Here is a 13,362-nt window from a genome sequence, read left to right as displayed (position 1 = left end):
GTCTAAGTCTGATTGGCTCACATAGCTATCAGTCAAAATGATGCCTGTAAAAACGTTATGGGCCAGGAGCCTTTCCTTCTACCTGATTCGCTGATTCCCACGCTGAGAAGGCGTCAGTACGCGAATAGACGTGAAATATTCTATTTACTGCCTTAAGATTGGCTGTCTGTCAATGTTGACCCCGCCTTCCCAGACTAGCCGGAAAATGAGTGACACGCAGCTAGGACTGCTAAATCATGGCAGCATTTATGGAACGTTTATCTTTCCTGCAGAAAGTAAGTGAATTTAACTTGTGTTGAATGATGACCGAGCAGTTAAACACACTAGAGGAAGATGACAAGTAGAAGCTAATGCTAACTTGCTCTCCTTTAATGCTTTATCCTGCTTGTAGTTTCTTATTGCTAGCGTTCAAGCTAAACACCTAAATAAACAAGTTTATCTTGACATATCTTATTTTGTTAGAGCTGAAAGTCACTGTGTTACTATATTACTATTAATGACTTTTCTGGCTCCTGTGTGTTAATATCCTAATAATAATAATAATAATAATTTTAGATCCCCACCTTGATGAAGGCAACTGCAGATGATGAAACTCCCTGTCCTGGCTACCTTTTCCAGGAGATTGGAAGTATCCTTGTCTGGCTGTTGGGTTCCTGCAGGTTTATTTTCAAGATCTCAGAGTCTTCAGTGCTACACGGTTCCACTCAACATCAAAGTATTCACACCCTCTGAGTCCTTGCACAATACAGCGGTATCATAGTGACACCCCAAACTTGTATGGATATTTTTTGGAGGGGATTTTATGTTAACGGCTAACATTAAGAAAAATATTACATTTCTGGGGTGGTGGTGGGGGGGGGGGGTTTCTCTGTTTTTTTTTTGTTTTTTTTTTTTTTTTACAATTTAAAGTCAGAACTATTCTTTAATGTCTTTGCAGATGAATAGTATAGGAAGATGCTGCCACCACCATGGTTTCACCTTTATGCAGATTTACCACTGCAAAGTGTTTTTACATGGAGGCCAGAAAAGTCAGTTTTGGCCCGATTTGACCATAATGCATTCTGTTTCCTACATGTTTTGTGGCAAACTATTAACAGTTGCTTCCTTCCAACAATGAATCTCATTCTGCCACTCGTATTAACTTAACTGACAGATTCTCCCATCTGATGTGTTTGTCTCTGCAGCTCCTCCAGAGCTGGTGGCCTCTTTGCTGCGTCTTTATTAATGTTTTAGTCGGTCAACAGTTGCTCATCCTCTTTCCACATTATGATGATAAATTGAGCAGTTTTCATTGACATGTTTGGGCCCATAATTTGCCTGCGGGCCACACATTGATCACCCTTTGTCTACAGGATGCTGTTTTTTTTTGGGGGGGGGAAAGGTTCAGTACAGTGTTTAATAAAATAGAAACTGATTTTGGTAGGACTGGATTATACAGCTGAACTTATCACGATATAAGGGTTTCATGTCAATCAATATCCACAATTATTGATTAGTATTTTGTTTTAAATATTTGACATACTGCCAAGACGGTAGCGTGACCTGTCATGATTTATCCAGTTTTCTCTCCACGCCGTTGTTTTTTTGTTTTTTAAGCAGTTCTGAGGCATGGTGGCAAAACATGAAACTGCTGCTGCGCAAGTTACTCAACAGGTTGTTGCTAGGTAACCAAAGAGTAAGTAAGTTAATGTGAGAGGTTGAGCAACTAAAGCCTTTCCCCTGCCTACATCCCCCAGAATGCTGTGCAGTTCTGAATTGGAGTTCAGTGAAATTATTGAATATTCTATCAATATCTGTTGATATTGATCATGGGCCTATCACAATATATATTGTCATTTATTTATTGTCCAGCCCTAGATTTCATGCAATCTGCGTAAAGGGAGATGAATACAAATGCCTGCCACACTTTGCAGATTTTTTTTTTTTTTTTAGAAAAGCTCTGATGAAATGTTATGTTTGATGTTTTAGATTATTTTCAAGCTGTGCTCATGTAGAGGATGCTGCTCTTTATCAAAACGAACCTTTGACCTTTAACCCCGCTGTTAGAAATCTGCCACGAGTCGTCCGGTTATGGCCAGTGTTTGTTGGAGTATCTACTGGAGAGGCTTCAGGTGGAGTCGTGTCACGTCAAACTAAAGGTGAGAGCGACCGGCGCCAGCCGCACCTCCCTGTCCCCTCGGTTTCTGATGCCTCTCCTCTCCCCCAACTAGGTGCTGAAGATCTTCATCCATCTGTGCGGACACGGCTCAAAGCACTTCCTCACGGAACTCAGAAGGAACTCCACCTTCATCCAGCAGGCGTCGAGTGAGCCCCGCCCCGCCCCTCGAAGTTTTCAGGAGCTTCAGGCTCCACGTACTTCCTGAACCGCAGCAGGTTGTTTACGTTCTGTAAACTTGCCTTTCAGTTTACAGCGGCGCTCCGGACCCCGTCCACGGCACGGCTCTGTACCAGAAAGTGAGGAGTGCAGCACAGGTGAGATGCAGGATATCATCTGACTGTTACAACGGCTGCAGAAAGATGATGGAGCATCCCACTCAGCTCCTTCAGACTAGCCAGCAGCAATTAGCAAGCAGCTGGTGGAACTGCTTATCAGCTGATCTCATTATAGGAGCTACTTCTCAGTGAGACGCTGGTAAAAACATGGTTAAAGGGTTAATAGAGGAGTCATGTTGTGACGACTTCCTGAAGGCGGAGTTTCAGGAAGAACGAGAGTTTTTAAAGAGACAGAGGCCCAATTTCAAGGCGTTAAATTACAAAGTCAAATTTTAAATGCATAATTTTTATTACAACTGAAGGTAACATAGCTACTTGATTGTGCTATAAAATGGCATAATGTGCCTGAAAAATACATAATACTGCTAATTTAAATACAATTATGTATTCATTTATTTATGTATTTGCACTGCCGTCCAGAGCTGCTGTTTTTTTTAAATGTCGTTGTGCTTTCTTTCACAATAAAGGGATTCTGATTCCAGTGACTGTAAGTTTGAACTGTTTTCTTTACAGGAAGTGGCCCGTTTACTTTTTACAGATGCAGTTTCCACCAAAGACAGCATCGCTCCTCACTCCACAGGCCCAGCATCTGTGGGTTAGTATATGTGCTATTTTAAAAAAAAGAGCTTTGTTATGTTTCACCTCAGAAACAAACACTCGTCAGTGTGTTTGTTTCCGTTTAGGAATGGGGTCAGCAGGCTCCCAAAGGTCGGGGTTGCAGGGATTTGGGTACAGTCCGGGGAAGCAGGGGACAGGTGAGGGACTGCGGTTTGTTGTTCAGTCTGTCGAACGTTCTCCAGCTGAAGCTGTGTCTCTCTGTGTGTGTGTGTGTGTGTGTGTGTGTGTGTGTGTGTGTGTGCGCATGCGCACGCGTGTGTGTGTGTGTGTAGGCAATGACACCCTGTTGGATAAGATCCAGAAGGCTGCTGAGGTGGTGGCCAGCGCCGTCCTTCCCCCCACTGAGCACCAGGGCATCCGCCTGCATGAGAACCACTACCGGGCCGTCGTGGCGCCATCCGCGCCCATAGAGGTTGCCGTGGCAGCGTGCGCTTATAACCTGCCCACTCGCAGACCGAAAGGTGAGACATTTGTGTTGTTAGTTAAATTATTACTCCTTCAGCCTCTCAGTGTTTTCGCCACGTTGCAGCCACGAAGTCAGTGTATTTGTTTCTGTTGTCGTGGTGAATAATTGCGATGTGGACAACGACGATGAAGATACAGCGTATTCATGTGTTAGAATGACCCAGTCAAAGTCCCAGTCTGTGGAACAGTGCAGCAGTTTAGGCAATAAACCAACTTTCTGCTTTTTCTAAGCCGATGCAGCCCTGGCGGCATGGTAACGTAAAGATAAATAAATCCCTTCTCTGTGTGTCCCCTCACCGCCACAGCCAGCCAGCGATGCCCGGGGCAGGTGGGGGGCGGATGGGAAGAGACGGACAGCAGCAACGGCTCCTCTCACAACTCCTCACAGGACATGGCCGCCAACAGCAGAGCTTCTGCTGGCAGCAAGTCAGCTGGCAGCAGGAGCCAATCAGGAGCCAGCAGAGAGAGTAACGGAGACCCCTCTGAACGGTCAGTAGCTGCTGTTAAAATCCGTTAGCTGGACATGTTGTTGCTGTGGTTTTTAACTGAGTTTTACATACGGAGTGAATATGTGTCTCCACGTCAGCAGAACTCTTCTAACTATATTTTTTCACATTTTATTCCATCAGCATCTGTGTTGAAATCCCGACCTAGTGGAGGTAAAACTAGGGAAAAGCACACACATCTGTTTTCATTGTTTAACCACGTTTAGGAGTTTTTTGGGGGTAAACTATGAAAAACTGGGCTTTTTTTTTTTTTTAAGCGCAAACTTGCTCAGGACAAGCCTGAACTTCCACAGTCGACTGATACTTACTAGATACTCACCGATCCACTTGTTTCACTTCCAATACTGAAGTTATTGGAAGTATTATCGGTTTAGTATCGGCTGATACCAATCTGGTACAGAAAAACCTGACATTGACTTAAAACGTTTCTTTTTTTAGATAGACATAAATGTACTTGATTACCAATTCATTTGCTAACTCTGCACCAATACAGCACACTGAAATACAGCAACAACTTTACAATCTAACAAACATGTAAAAACAACTTTAATTTATTCTATCAGTGTAATAAAGAATAGAACAATCAATGTAAAATAAATAATAAAGAAACTGAAGCTACTTTTATCAAACATTCAAAAAATAAACTGAAACAAACCTTTCAAATGGTTCAGAAAGTGCACTTAGGAATTCTAAATATAATATAAAAAAATAAAATAAATATAAAATAACGCATGACGTCTCTGAGTTTTTCCACTGTTACTTTTGTTGTCTGCATTGTGCTCATTCAAGTCCAAGTCTTCCATTTGAAAGTGAAACTTTAAAAAACGTACTTTTTAATTGTATCGTTTATTATTTATTGTGAAAATTTTTGATTTAACATTGTGACCATAAATTTCAATTAATGTTTAAAAAAAGTTCTCTGTTTTTTTTTTCCACCAGAGCATCAATAAATATCAGTAAATTTGAAAAAATGATTAAATGATGTTTCATTTAATCATTTTAGTGACATAAATCATTCTTAAGCAAGCGGCGTCCCGAAGACGCTTATATCACATGTGAATGTTTTTCAACATGGTGCTTTGAATGTTGCGCCATGCAGTTACCTGAAACATTTTGTATCACTGTTGTCATTATCACACTAGTACTTCAAAGTATAATGATAAAAGGCTCAGTCCCTGTCAATCACCCCTATTTGAAACCTAATAACTCAAACACTTTTATTTCTCTGAATATTTTGTGAATAACAACTCATTTCTTTCTTTCAGTAACATAAGAGTTCTTTTTATTCCAGTGGCTGTCAGGGTTTTTTTCCCCACTGAAGCTCTCTGTGTCCAGCTCGTCTTTAACCGGCTTCCCCACTTTAAAATGTTGTGAATTTTAATGAGTCATGTTTTATAGACAGATCTACCAGGGGAACCGCGTCATGCTCGCCTCTTCAGCTTCTTGTGTGGTTCTTCTTGGAACTGGCACAGACCAGCCTCTGCTCTGGTTGCCCCGGTGATCTAGCTTTTGCTCAGATAAATCCACCTTCATGAGACCCAAAATGCTTGGACTGCAGCTGAACCAAACCAACAAGATGTTAAAATTGCATTGTAGTGGATTGCTCTGTAAAAGCCTTGCTCTCCACATGTAGGACCGAAGCGCTGCAGCTGGGGGACTGTGGTCAGGAGATGGCTCTGATCAGCAGACTGACCGAAGGATCCAAAGTTTTCCTGACCAGAGAGGAGAGTCAACACTTCCTGAAAGAGTCTGTGCTTCTCTTCTTCTTCAAGCTGCTCTCTCTCTCTCTCTCTCTTTGTCGTCTACAATAACGTCTCTTTCCCTCCTTCTCAGGTGTTCTACTCTTAATTGTGAAGTTGTGGTGGAGTTACTCTCAAGCAAGCTTCAAGATCTATCATACACGGTTAAGATGGTAATAGAAACACCTCACAGAGAGGCAGGGGTGCACTGATCAATCGACCCCGACTTCCTTCATTTTGGGAGATTGGTGATGGGTCAATTCTTTAGAAACCGATCTAATCTATCGATCAAATCCAGGGTTTCTTCTACATGTAACTGATAGTGGCGTAAAATAAAAGCCACCATGAAGTTAAATATTATGAAGCATTTAAAGTTACTTTATTTTTCAAAAACCAGCCCAGGCAAGACCCTGTCGGCTCTTGCCTGTCTGGCTGCAAAGTTTGCTACTGTCCACTGCGTTGCTCTCAGGAGTGAAGAAAAACTAGAGGCGACTGTCCGAAGCAGAGGGAGAGAAAAGGTGAAATAAATGTACCTAACGAAGGTTGAGTCCATTTTTTGTTCAAGCTTGTGAAAACGACCCTAACGTTGACGTATGTTGCATTTGAACGGCAGTGACTTAGTTAAGTGATGTAATTTGTAGTGCTTCAGACACATTTTGAAGGCTCCCTGATCATGGCTTTTACTCAGGGTGGTGACACCCCACTGAAACGTCACTCATTCCAATTCCAAAATCGGAATGAGCAGGTCAGGCTGTTTAAAGATCGGTGCACTCCTTCTGACAAGCCTTCAGTCTGCTGTGAGGAGTTGTTCTTCCTGTAAACCTGTGGTTCTCTAATCCTGCAGCGGGCTCTGTGTGCTGTCGCCTGCCTCATGACCTCCGACCTTCTTGCTCTGGAGCAAACATTCAGAGCGACTCAGCTCAGACTCTGCCAACTCAGTGAGGGCCCTCCAGGACCGGTGGCCAACAAGGCTACCAAGGTAAGAGAGGAAGACGGGGAAGGGAAGGGCTGAGAGGTCAAAAGGGTTTGAGATTAGGTGGAATGCTTATCGTCTCTCTCCAGATTCTGCGACAGTTTGAGGCTCTGATGGGCGGACCGCAACACGCCACCAGACAGAACACGGCGCAGGGCAGCCATCGGGCAACGTCTAATCAGTGTCACCCCTCTGTACACTTGGAGAGCTCAGAAGCAACAAACTCAGCCGACACCTTTTCTGGACCTAATGAGTCTGAGCTCTCGTCCAGCATCATCCAACCGCAAAATCTCCCGTCTTCATCTTCCAGTCTGGATGAGACTTGGAGATGCTCGACATTGGAGCAAATGGACGATCTCACCAGCAATAAGGTCGAGTCAGTCAGGACTGCTGGAGACCCAGAGCTTATCGACAAAGAAAGTCCCTCTCTTACCTCTGAACCCGAGAGTGTGCCGGCCAATCAGAGCAGCCTGGGTCTGTTTAGTGGGATGGAGCTGGTGACCAGGGGAGTGGCACTGTATGGACGAGGCAACCTGCACGCAGAGTCCGACAAGACAGACGAGAGCTCAAGTCTGACTCAAACTGGACTTAACGCTGAATGTTCACAGAACTCCTCCGTGGTTTGGATTGAAAACAGAGAGGAGGAACCTTCAGGCTGCAGGCCTGTCTCATCGGATCCAGAACCAGTGTCCGTTTTCTCCTTTCTCAACTCTTGACTACCTGCTACACTTCTGTTCTATGCCGATGTCAAATATATAGCCTTTCAAAAAGGGTTATTTTAACTTAATTTTTATTTTAACAACTTATAACTTTATTCCATGTACAACTAGTCAGGCATAACATTATGACCACCTACATGAATTTTTAAGGGTGCATTGATTGCACATTTCTGGCCAATCACCAATCTTTAAAAAGCTTGACCTACCGAGTCCGATTTTGGCCGATACTGATTTTGCTATAAGTGATACCTAGTAGTACCTGGTAAACTTTATCCTCACAAACACCTACAGATGCCTTATCGATCGGGCTGTTTGCTTGTAGGACTAGCATGAACTGAGTTCTGTCCATTTTTGTCAGGATCATCCCATTTTAGTCAGCAACCATGTTGAGTAAAAGGCATGAAGATGGTGCTGGAACAGGCGTTTTTCAGTATCCATATGTAGAAGTGTCTTCTGTTCTAGCAGGCCTGACTCAAGAGCCTCTATTGGTGTCAACACTTTTTAAAATGTCTTATTCTTTTTGACAACTGTGGAAAACTATCGTAATTTGTTTCTCATCGTCAACAATTCAAAGGTTTCTAGGCTCAAAATTCCTTTGAGGCTGTCAGAGTGAAGTCCTCAAGGGCCAGCATCCTTCAACTTTTAAATGTGTCTGCTGTCCAACACATCTGAATCAATGGCTAAACTACATCCTCTGTATGGAGTCAAGTTCTTCAGAATGACCTAAAAATGTGACTTCAGGTGTTTGAAGCAGAGTCTAAAAGCTCTTGAGGACCGGAGTTTGACACCTGTGCTTTAAAGGATCTTGGTGCCAGACACCAAAGCACACCCTCTGGGGTCTAGTTAGACCAGTCATTTGAGTCCATGGCTTAACTGGTTGTGGCTGATGAACACACTACTTGACAAGGGTCATATTATTATGCCTGAACATTGTCCCTGTTAGATTAACTTTTTTTTTGTCTATTTGCTGCTTTCAACAACAAACTCAGCCAAGATTCTGACTTGGAAAACTACAGAGGAGCATGTCTGTCCTGATGGGAGGCTGAGGGTCTGCAAACTTTGATGCCTTAGGTTTATTTTCTGTGAAGTATTATAACATCTGAGGTTTTATGAAATAACAGGATATAAACATGCCTTACAATGTTGAAAGGCAGTAAGCACAGAATCAGAGATTCAGAGAACAAAGATTGTTTTACAGCTCATGGTTGCTTTATCTCAGGATTCTTTTTTTTTTCTTTCTTTTGAAGTAACGACCAACACCTCTGGTGCATGTTGTGAACCTTTAAGGGAACCCCCTATTTGTGATTTGCACTACAGATGCTTTTCTTTTAACCTCAAACCTTGGAATGAAATTAGTCTTCCATATGTTTTGTTACTAAGCTGTTATGTGGGTGTGAATTTTTCTTTACATGAGGAAAATGTCGAGGTAATTGTAGTTGAAAGGTTGTAATGTGCATGATTTAAAATTGAATGGATTATTTTTCATATTTGAGGTTTTGAATCTGTGATGGGACAAGTGTTTGAAGCATCTGCAGTCTCTTCAAATGTCACGTTACATTTACAGACTACAGTAAAGTGCAGTACAACTTTATGTGAAAATAAACTGCTTCAGTGAATACAAGCCATGCTGCTGAACAATAAAACATGCTGTACTTTAGTTACAGCACAACCGATTCAGTGCTTATTTATTGCTGCTCAAGTTGAACTCTTAACTTAAATATTTAAGAGGAACGCATATAAAATTAGCCATGATGCATGAAATAAAGTTCTTTCAGGCTGCTTTAAATAATTGTGTCAAATACCAAAACATCACATCAGATTTGAAGTGAGGTTAGCTAACTGAACAGTTAGCTTAGCATGGCATGTTGTAGTTACCTACATTCAAGGTTTAAAAATGTATGCCTTTAAAACCAAAAGTTCTCTGACGTTTGGATTGTGTAGACTGGTGTACTTATATGTTGTGGTTATGTGCAGCCATGTGCATGTGAGCAGATAAAAAAGACAGAAAAAAGTCACAGAATCATTTTATCCATAAAAAGATTTAAGAATAACTTCAAGTTGAACAAAGTGTTTAGTCATTCCTGGGAACATCCTCCTACCACTTCCTGTCGTCTTCTTCGTGGTTTGCGCCTGCGGCAACATCCGGCGCATGTAAAAAGAATGTGACTAGTGTGATGAGAGGGAAAAAAAGTGCTTCCATTGCAGTCTTGTGAAATAAACCAATTTAGAACAACAGTTGAAGTTGGAAGGAAATATTTCAGTTTCTTTTCTAGCTGATTGTTGTTAATCAGCTGGAAACGAAATCCTCCAATCCTTTCTTCAGATTTAAAATGTCTGAATAAAGAATTAAGCAAAGGTGAATTTATAGAAAAAACAATCAAAATCAACACAATGAAAAGATTGTTCCACTTCACAGCGTGGGAAGGCTTCATTCAATCACAGCTTCGTTTTAGTGACATCTATTGGTGACACAGGAGAAAGAAAAGCAAAGTTTTGGGTGAAAAGGGAAACCTCGTGAGGCCTTCGTAATATCTTTATTATGTTGTGGATAAACTATTTTGTGTTGTTTATTAAAGATGTGCTGGAAAAGCCTCCTGTGCTGTGATAAAGCAGCACGCTTTGCTGTGATTATGCAAATGTTATGGGGACTAAAACATTTTACTGATATATGTATCCTTGACGTTAGCATAAAGCAATGTGTATTTTCCTTTAGTCTCTGTATTAAAATGTAATATTAAACCAATTTTCAATGTTATTTTACCAACAACATTTTTTGTTTTAAATAAACACTTTTAGATCACATTATGATCGATACCATGCTGTTATTAAATTATGCCATGAAAATGTCACCAGCCATTTATTTTTGAAGATGACCAGCTTCCTATTTAGAAACATGCAGCCAACTGGAGTAAAGTGCATAATACCTTTATTTCAGTTCACAAGCACCTTGGATTATCGTCACACTTCTGTTATTAGCACCAATGAAGAATGTCCATGCACCAACGCACACATGTAAAAAGAATGATACTTCTTGATAAAGTGCACAGGGTGCGTACACACACTCACACACACATCAACACAACACGAGAAAAAAAAAGACAGTGGCTAGGCCATGGAAAGGCGGATGTGTACGACGTCATTATCAGGGCCATTTCTGAGTTTCAAATGTTGAAAGTTTTCGATTTTTGAAACTGAAAACTTCCAAGTTTCTGAGATTACCCTCAAAATTTCTGAGATTTTTCTAGCAAATTTTCGACTTTCCAAAATCAGAAATTTACTTGTTTTATTCTAGAAGAAACAAAATTTGAGATTAATCTAAAAAAAAATTTCTAATTACGATACTAATACACTGCCGTAGATGTGCTTATGGTCTCAACCAATGATAAGACGAGCTGAGCGGCTCTGCTAAACCTCCCACACACGACACACACACTTGCAAGCACACACACACACCAGACTCCACCCCCGACACCCTGCGACAGGATGCTGTGACGGCGTCAAAGGTTTCAGCACTAAATAAGACAACAGAAGAGGTCAAAGGTCACGTCGAGCCCAGCCACCCTCTGGTCTGCAGGCTGCTGAAGTGTGCCTCCCGCAGGACTCTGTTGATGTGGTCGTAGGAGGCGCTCTGCCCGTGGCCATGGAGACGGCGCTGCCAGGAGCCAGCCGAGTCTTCGCGCTCCGGTCTGCCGCAGTTCTTCTGGTGGCGCGCGCTCGGCCCGGCGCTGGCCTCAGCTGCCCTTTCTGGACTGCTGGTTCCGTTGCTGCTGTCGCTGCTGGAGGACTGCAGATGCATACAGAGAGGAGGGAGAGCAGGAGGAGATGCGGGGCTTTAAATAAAATATTCTCAGCTCTATCAGAGAGTGGTGCAGTTCCTGAGAGAAGCAGAACTATATGTGTATCACACACTCTAAATGTCCACCGTTTCTACTGCCAAGGAACTTTATTACATTTACAGTGATAAAGTATTCAAACATCATCTTAAAACAATGATTAAATGCATTTCATTGGGATTTTATGTGATGAACATAAAAAATTTGAATATTTGTGAAATGGAAGGAAGACGATAAATGGTTTCCAATGTTTTTAGTCCAAAAAATCCGACAACTTAGCAAGCATTGGTCTAAGTTGGGCTGTCCTGATGAAATGTTTTCACTTCCGATGCGATACCGATGTTCCAATTTTAAGCAATGGCCAATACCCATACAATATCAGCACGAATCATACATACTTTAACTACTTATTTTGTAGTCTGGAATGTTTGAAAAGATTTGATAAAGTGATATTGTCCAAAACAGAGAACAATCACCAACAACAGGTAAAATGGGGTTCTTCAAAATTGTACTTTCGGATCTACAAACTAATTATCACTCAAAGTGTTGCTGACATTTTATTTTTCCTTCTCAACAAACCAAGTATGAACTATTTAAAGTAAATAAATAAAAGTAGATAGGAATGGGATCATAAATCCAAAACCTCAGATTTTTGAATGTTTTCCATGAAAGGCAATTTGCTCATCATTCTGGGCTCAGCTGAAGAAAAATGAACAAATACTTTGTTCATAGTGAGCAAAATCTGGATCTAGGTCATGCTTCTCTTGAAAACACTTGTTGTATTTAACCAAGTTTTAATAATTTTATAGAAGCAGCTTTGACAGCACCAAGGTGGATTTTAGCCCCACTTTGAACACTCTTGGTTTAAAATATTGACTGACGCTGGCTGAATATAAATTCAGACTTCTTATCTGTGAAAATCATGCATCCTTCGCGAAATATGGAAAAACTCAAATGGTAATAATACTTTCTGCAATGCGCTGCAGAATGAGAGGGAACCTTTGAAGCACAGAGCTAACCTCCGAGTCCAGGTCCGACACCAGCAGGCAGGGACCCCCTCCTGACCTCTTGGCCTGCTGGTCTTCAGCGCTGTCACCGCTACGGTGTCGCTTCCTGTGCAGAAACCGGACAAGAGTGTGTGACAGGAGGAACTGCAGGGAAGGGGGAGGCAGGAAGAAGAACCAAAAATAGAGCCACACACTCATATGTTCCACATCTGAACACACTGTCTTTAATAAGACCAAGAGGAAACTATAACATCTCAATAAAATGCAGTAAATGACGACACTCATTCCGTTACCTGTTACCAGTCAGCATTTCAGCAGCCTGACACGGATGATATTTGGCACCGGTGGTCTCCCTCAGAGGCTTTGGCAGCGGCTTAGTTTTACGAGCATTTCTCAGTGGCACATCCCCACTAATCTCATCGGGGAGCCTCGGGGAGTGGAGCCGGTTCGGTACAGTTAACACACCAGCCCCCGCACTGGGTAGTCCGGCTCTCTTCGGTTCTCCGACGTGTTCTCTGAGCGAACCCACAGAACCTACTTCTGCGTGTTCTCGTTCACGCAGCGTAATCTCGGGGAACTCAAGGCATGACGGCGAGAAGGGAGCGAACCGACCCGCAGCTAACTACTTTAGCCAAACACTTCTTCCGCTTTCGTATTCACACCGTTTATGGCGTCGAGCTGCTATATGAGCCTCGCGGTGGTTCAAAGAAACACAACAGTAGATAAATTAGGAAGATATTAAACTTCTAATTCTCAGGCACCAGGAAGTCGTTTAGTAGTACCGCTTCAGAAAGCGGCTTCTCTGAGACGATGAAGTTGGCATCATATTCAGATCTTGAATAAAGGACTATTCAGCTTTAACCGATCTAGTTCAAACTCTTAGAATGGTTAAAAAAAGAGAAAAAATATATAGTATTTTATACTTATTACATATTAAATAGTATGTTATTTACGAAATACCTTTTTTTTCCCAATTTGGGAAAACAAAAACATTGAAATGTCTAGTTTT

The 13,362-nt window shown here is 41.9% G+C and overlaps 2 protein-coding genes across 2 annotated transcripts; one reads left to right on the top strand and one right to left on the bottom strand.

Annotated features, from left to right (window-relative positions):
• The first annotated feature begins 185 nt into the window (after positions 1-185).
• Positions 186-9,186, top strand: tepsin (TEPSIN adaptor related protein complex 4 accessory protein). The gene is made up of 13 exons (XM_015000334.2): positions 186-275; positions 556-628; positions 2,047-2,138; positions 2,211-2,304; positions 2,405-2,472; positions 3,007-3,088; positions 3,177-3,248; positions 3,384-3,572; positions 3,882-4,065; positions 5,716-5,829; positions 5,916-5,994; positions 6,666-6,800; positions 6,884-9,186. Exons 1-13 carry the CDS (start codon positions 237-239, stop codon positions 7,508-7,510), a joined length of 1,848 nt encoding a protein of 615 aa, XP_014855820.2. The 5' UTR covers positions 186-236; the 3' UTR covers positions 7,511-9,186.
• A 1,236-nt stretch (positions 9,187-10,422) lies between these two features.
• si:dkey-21c1.1 (protein FAM104A-like) lies at positions 10,423-13,315 on the bottom strand. The gene is made up of 3 exons (XM_015000335.2): positions 12,647-13,315; positions 12,366-12,459; positions 10,423-11,297 (listed from the first exon to the last, which is right to left on the bottom strand). Exons 1-3 carry the CDS (start codon positions 12,661-12,663, stop codon positions 11,055-11,057), a joined length of 354 nt encoding a protein of 117 aa, XP_014855821.1. The 5' UTR covers positions 12,664-13,315; the 3' UTR covers positions 10,423-11,054.
• Positions 13,316-13,362: the final 47 nt, after the last annotated feature.

Source organism: Poecilia mexicana, unplaced genomic scaffold (genome assembly GCF_051168715.1).
Source record: "Poecilia mexicana isolate PSO_F unplaced genomic scaffold, ASM5116871v1 scaffold_19, whole genome shotgun sequence".
Lineage (NCBI taxonomy): Eukaryota > Metazoa > Chordata > Actinopteri > Cyprinodontiformes > Poeciliidae > Poecilia > Poecilia mexicana.
Note: the sequence above shows the minus strand (reverse complement) of the source record. Positions and strands in the feature narration are given on the sequence as shown.

Coding starts and splice junctions, on each gene's coding strand:
- tepsin (XM_015000334.2), top strand. CDS start 237: ATGGCAGCATTTATGGAACGTTTATCTTTCCTGCAGAAA. Junction 276..555: donor GTTTATCTTTCCTGCAGAAA/GTAAGTGAATTT, acceptor TAATAATTTTAG/ATCCCCACCTTGATGAAGGC. Junction 5,995..6,665: donor TATCATACACGGTTAAGATG/GTAATAGAAACA, acceptor CTAATCCTGCAG/CGGGCTCTGTGTGCTGTCGC.
- si:dkey-21c1.1 (XM_015000335.2), bottom strand. Junction 11,298..12,365: donor TGTCGGACCTGGACTCGGAG/GTTAGCTCTGTG, acceptor ATGCATCTGCAG/TCCTCCAGCAGCGACAGCAG.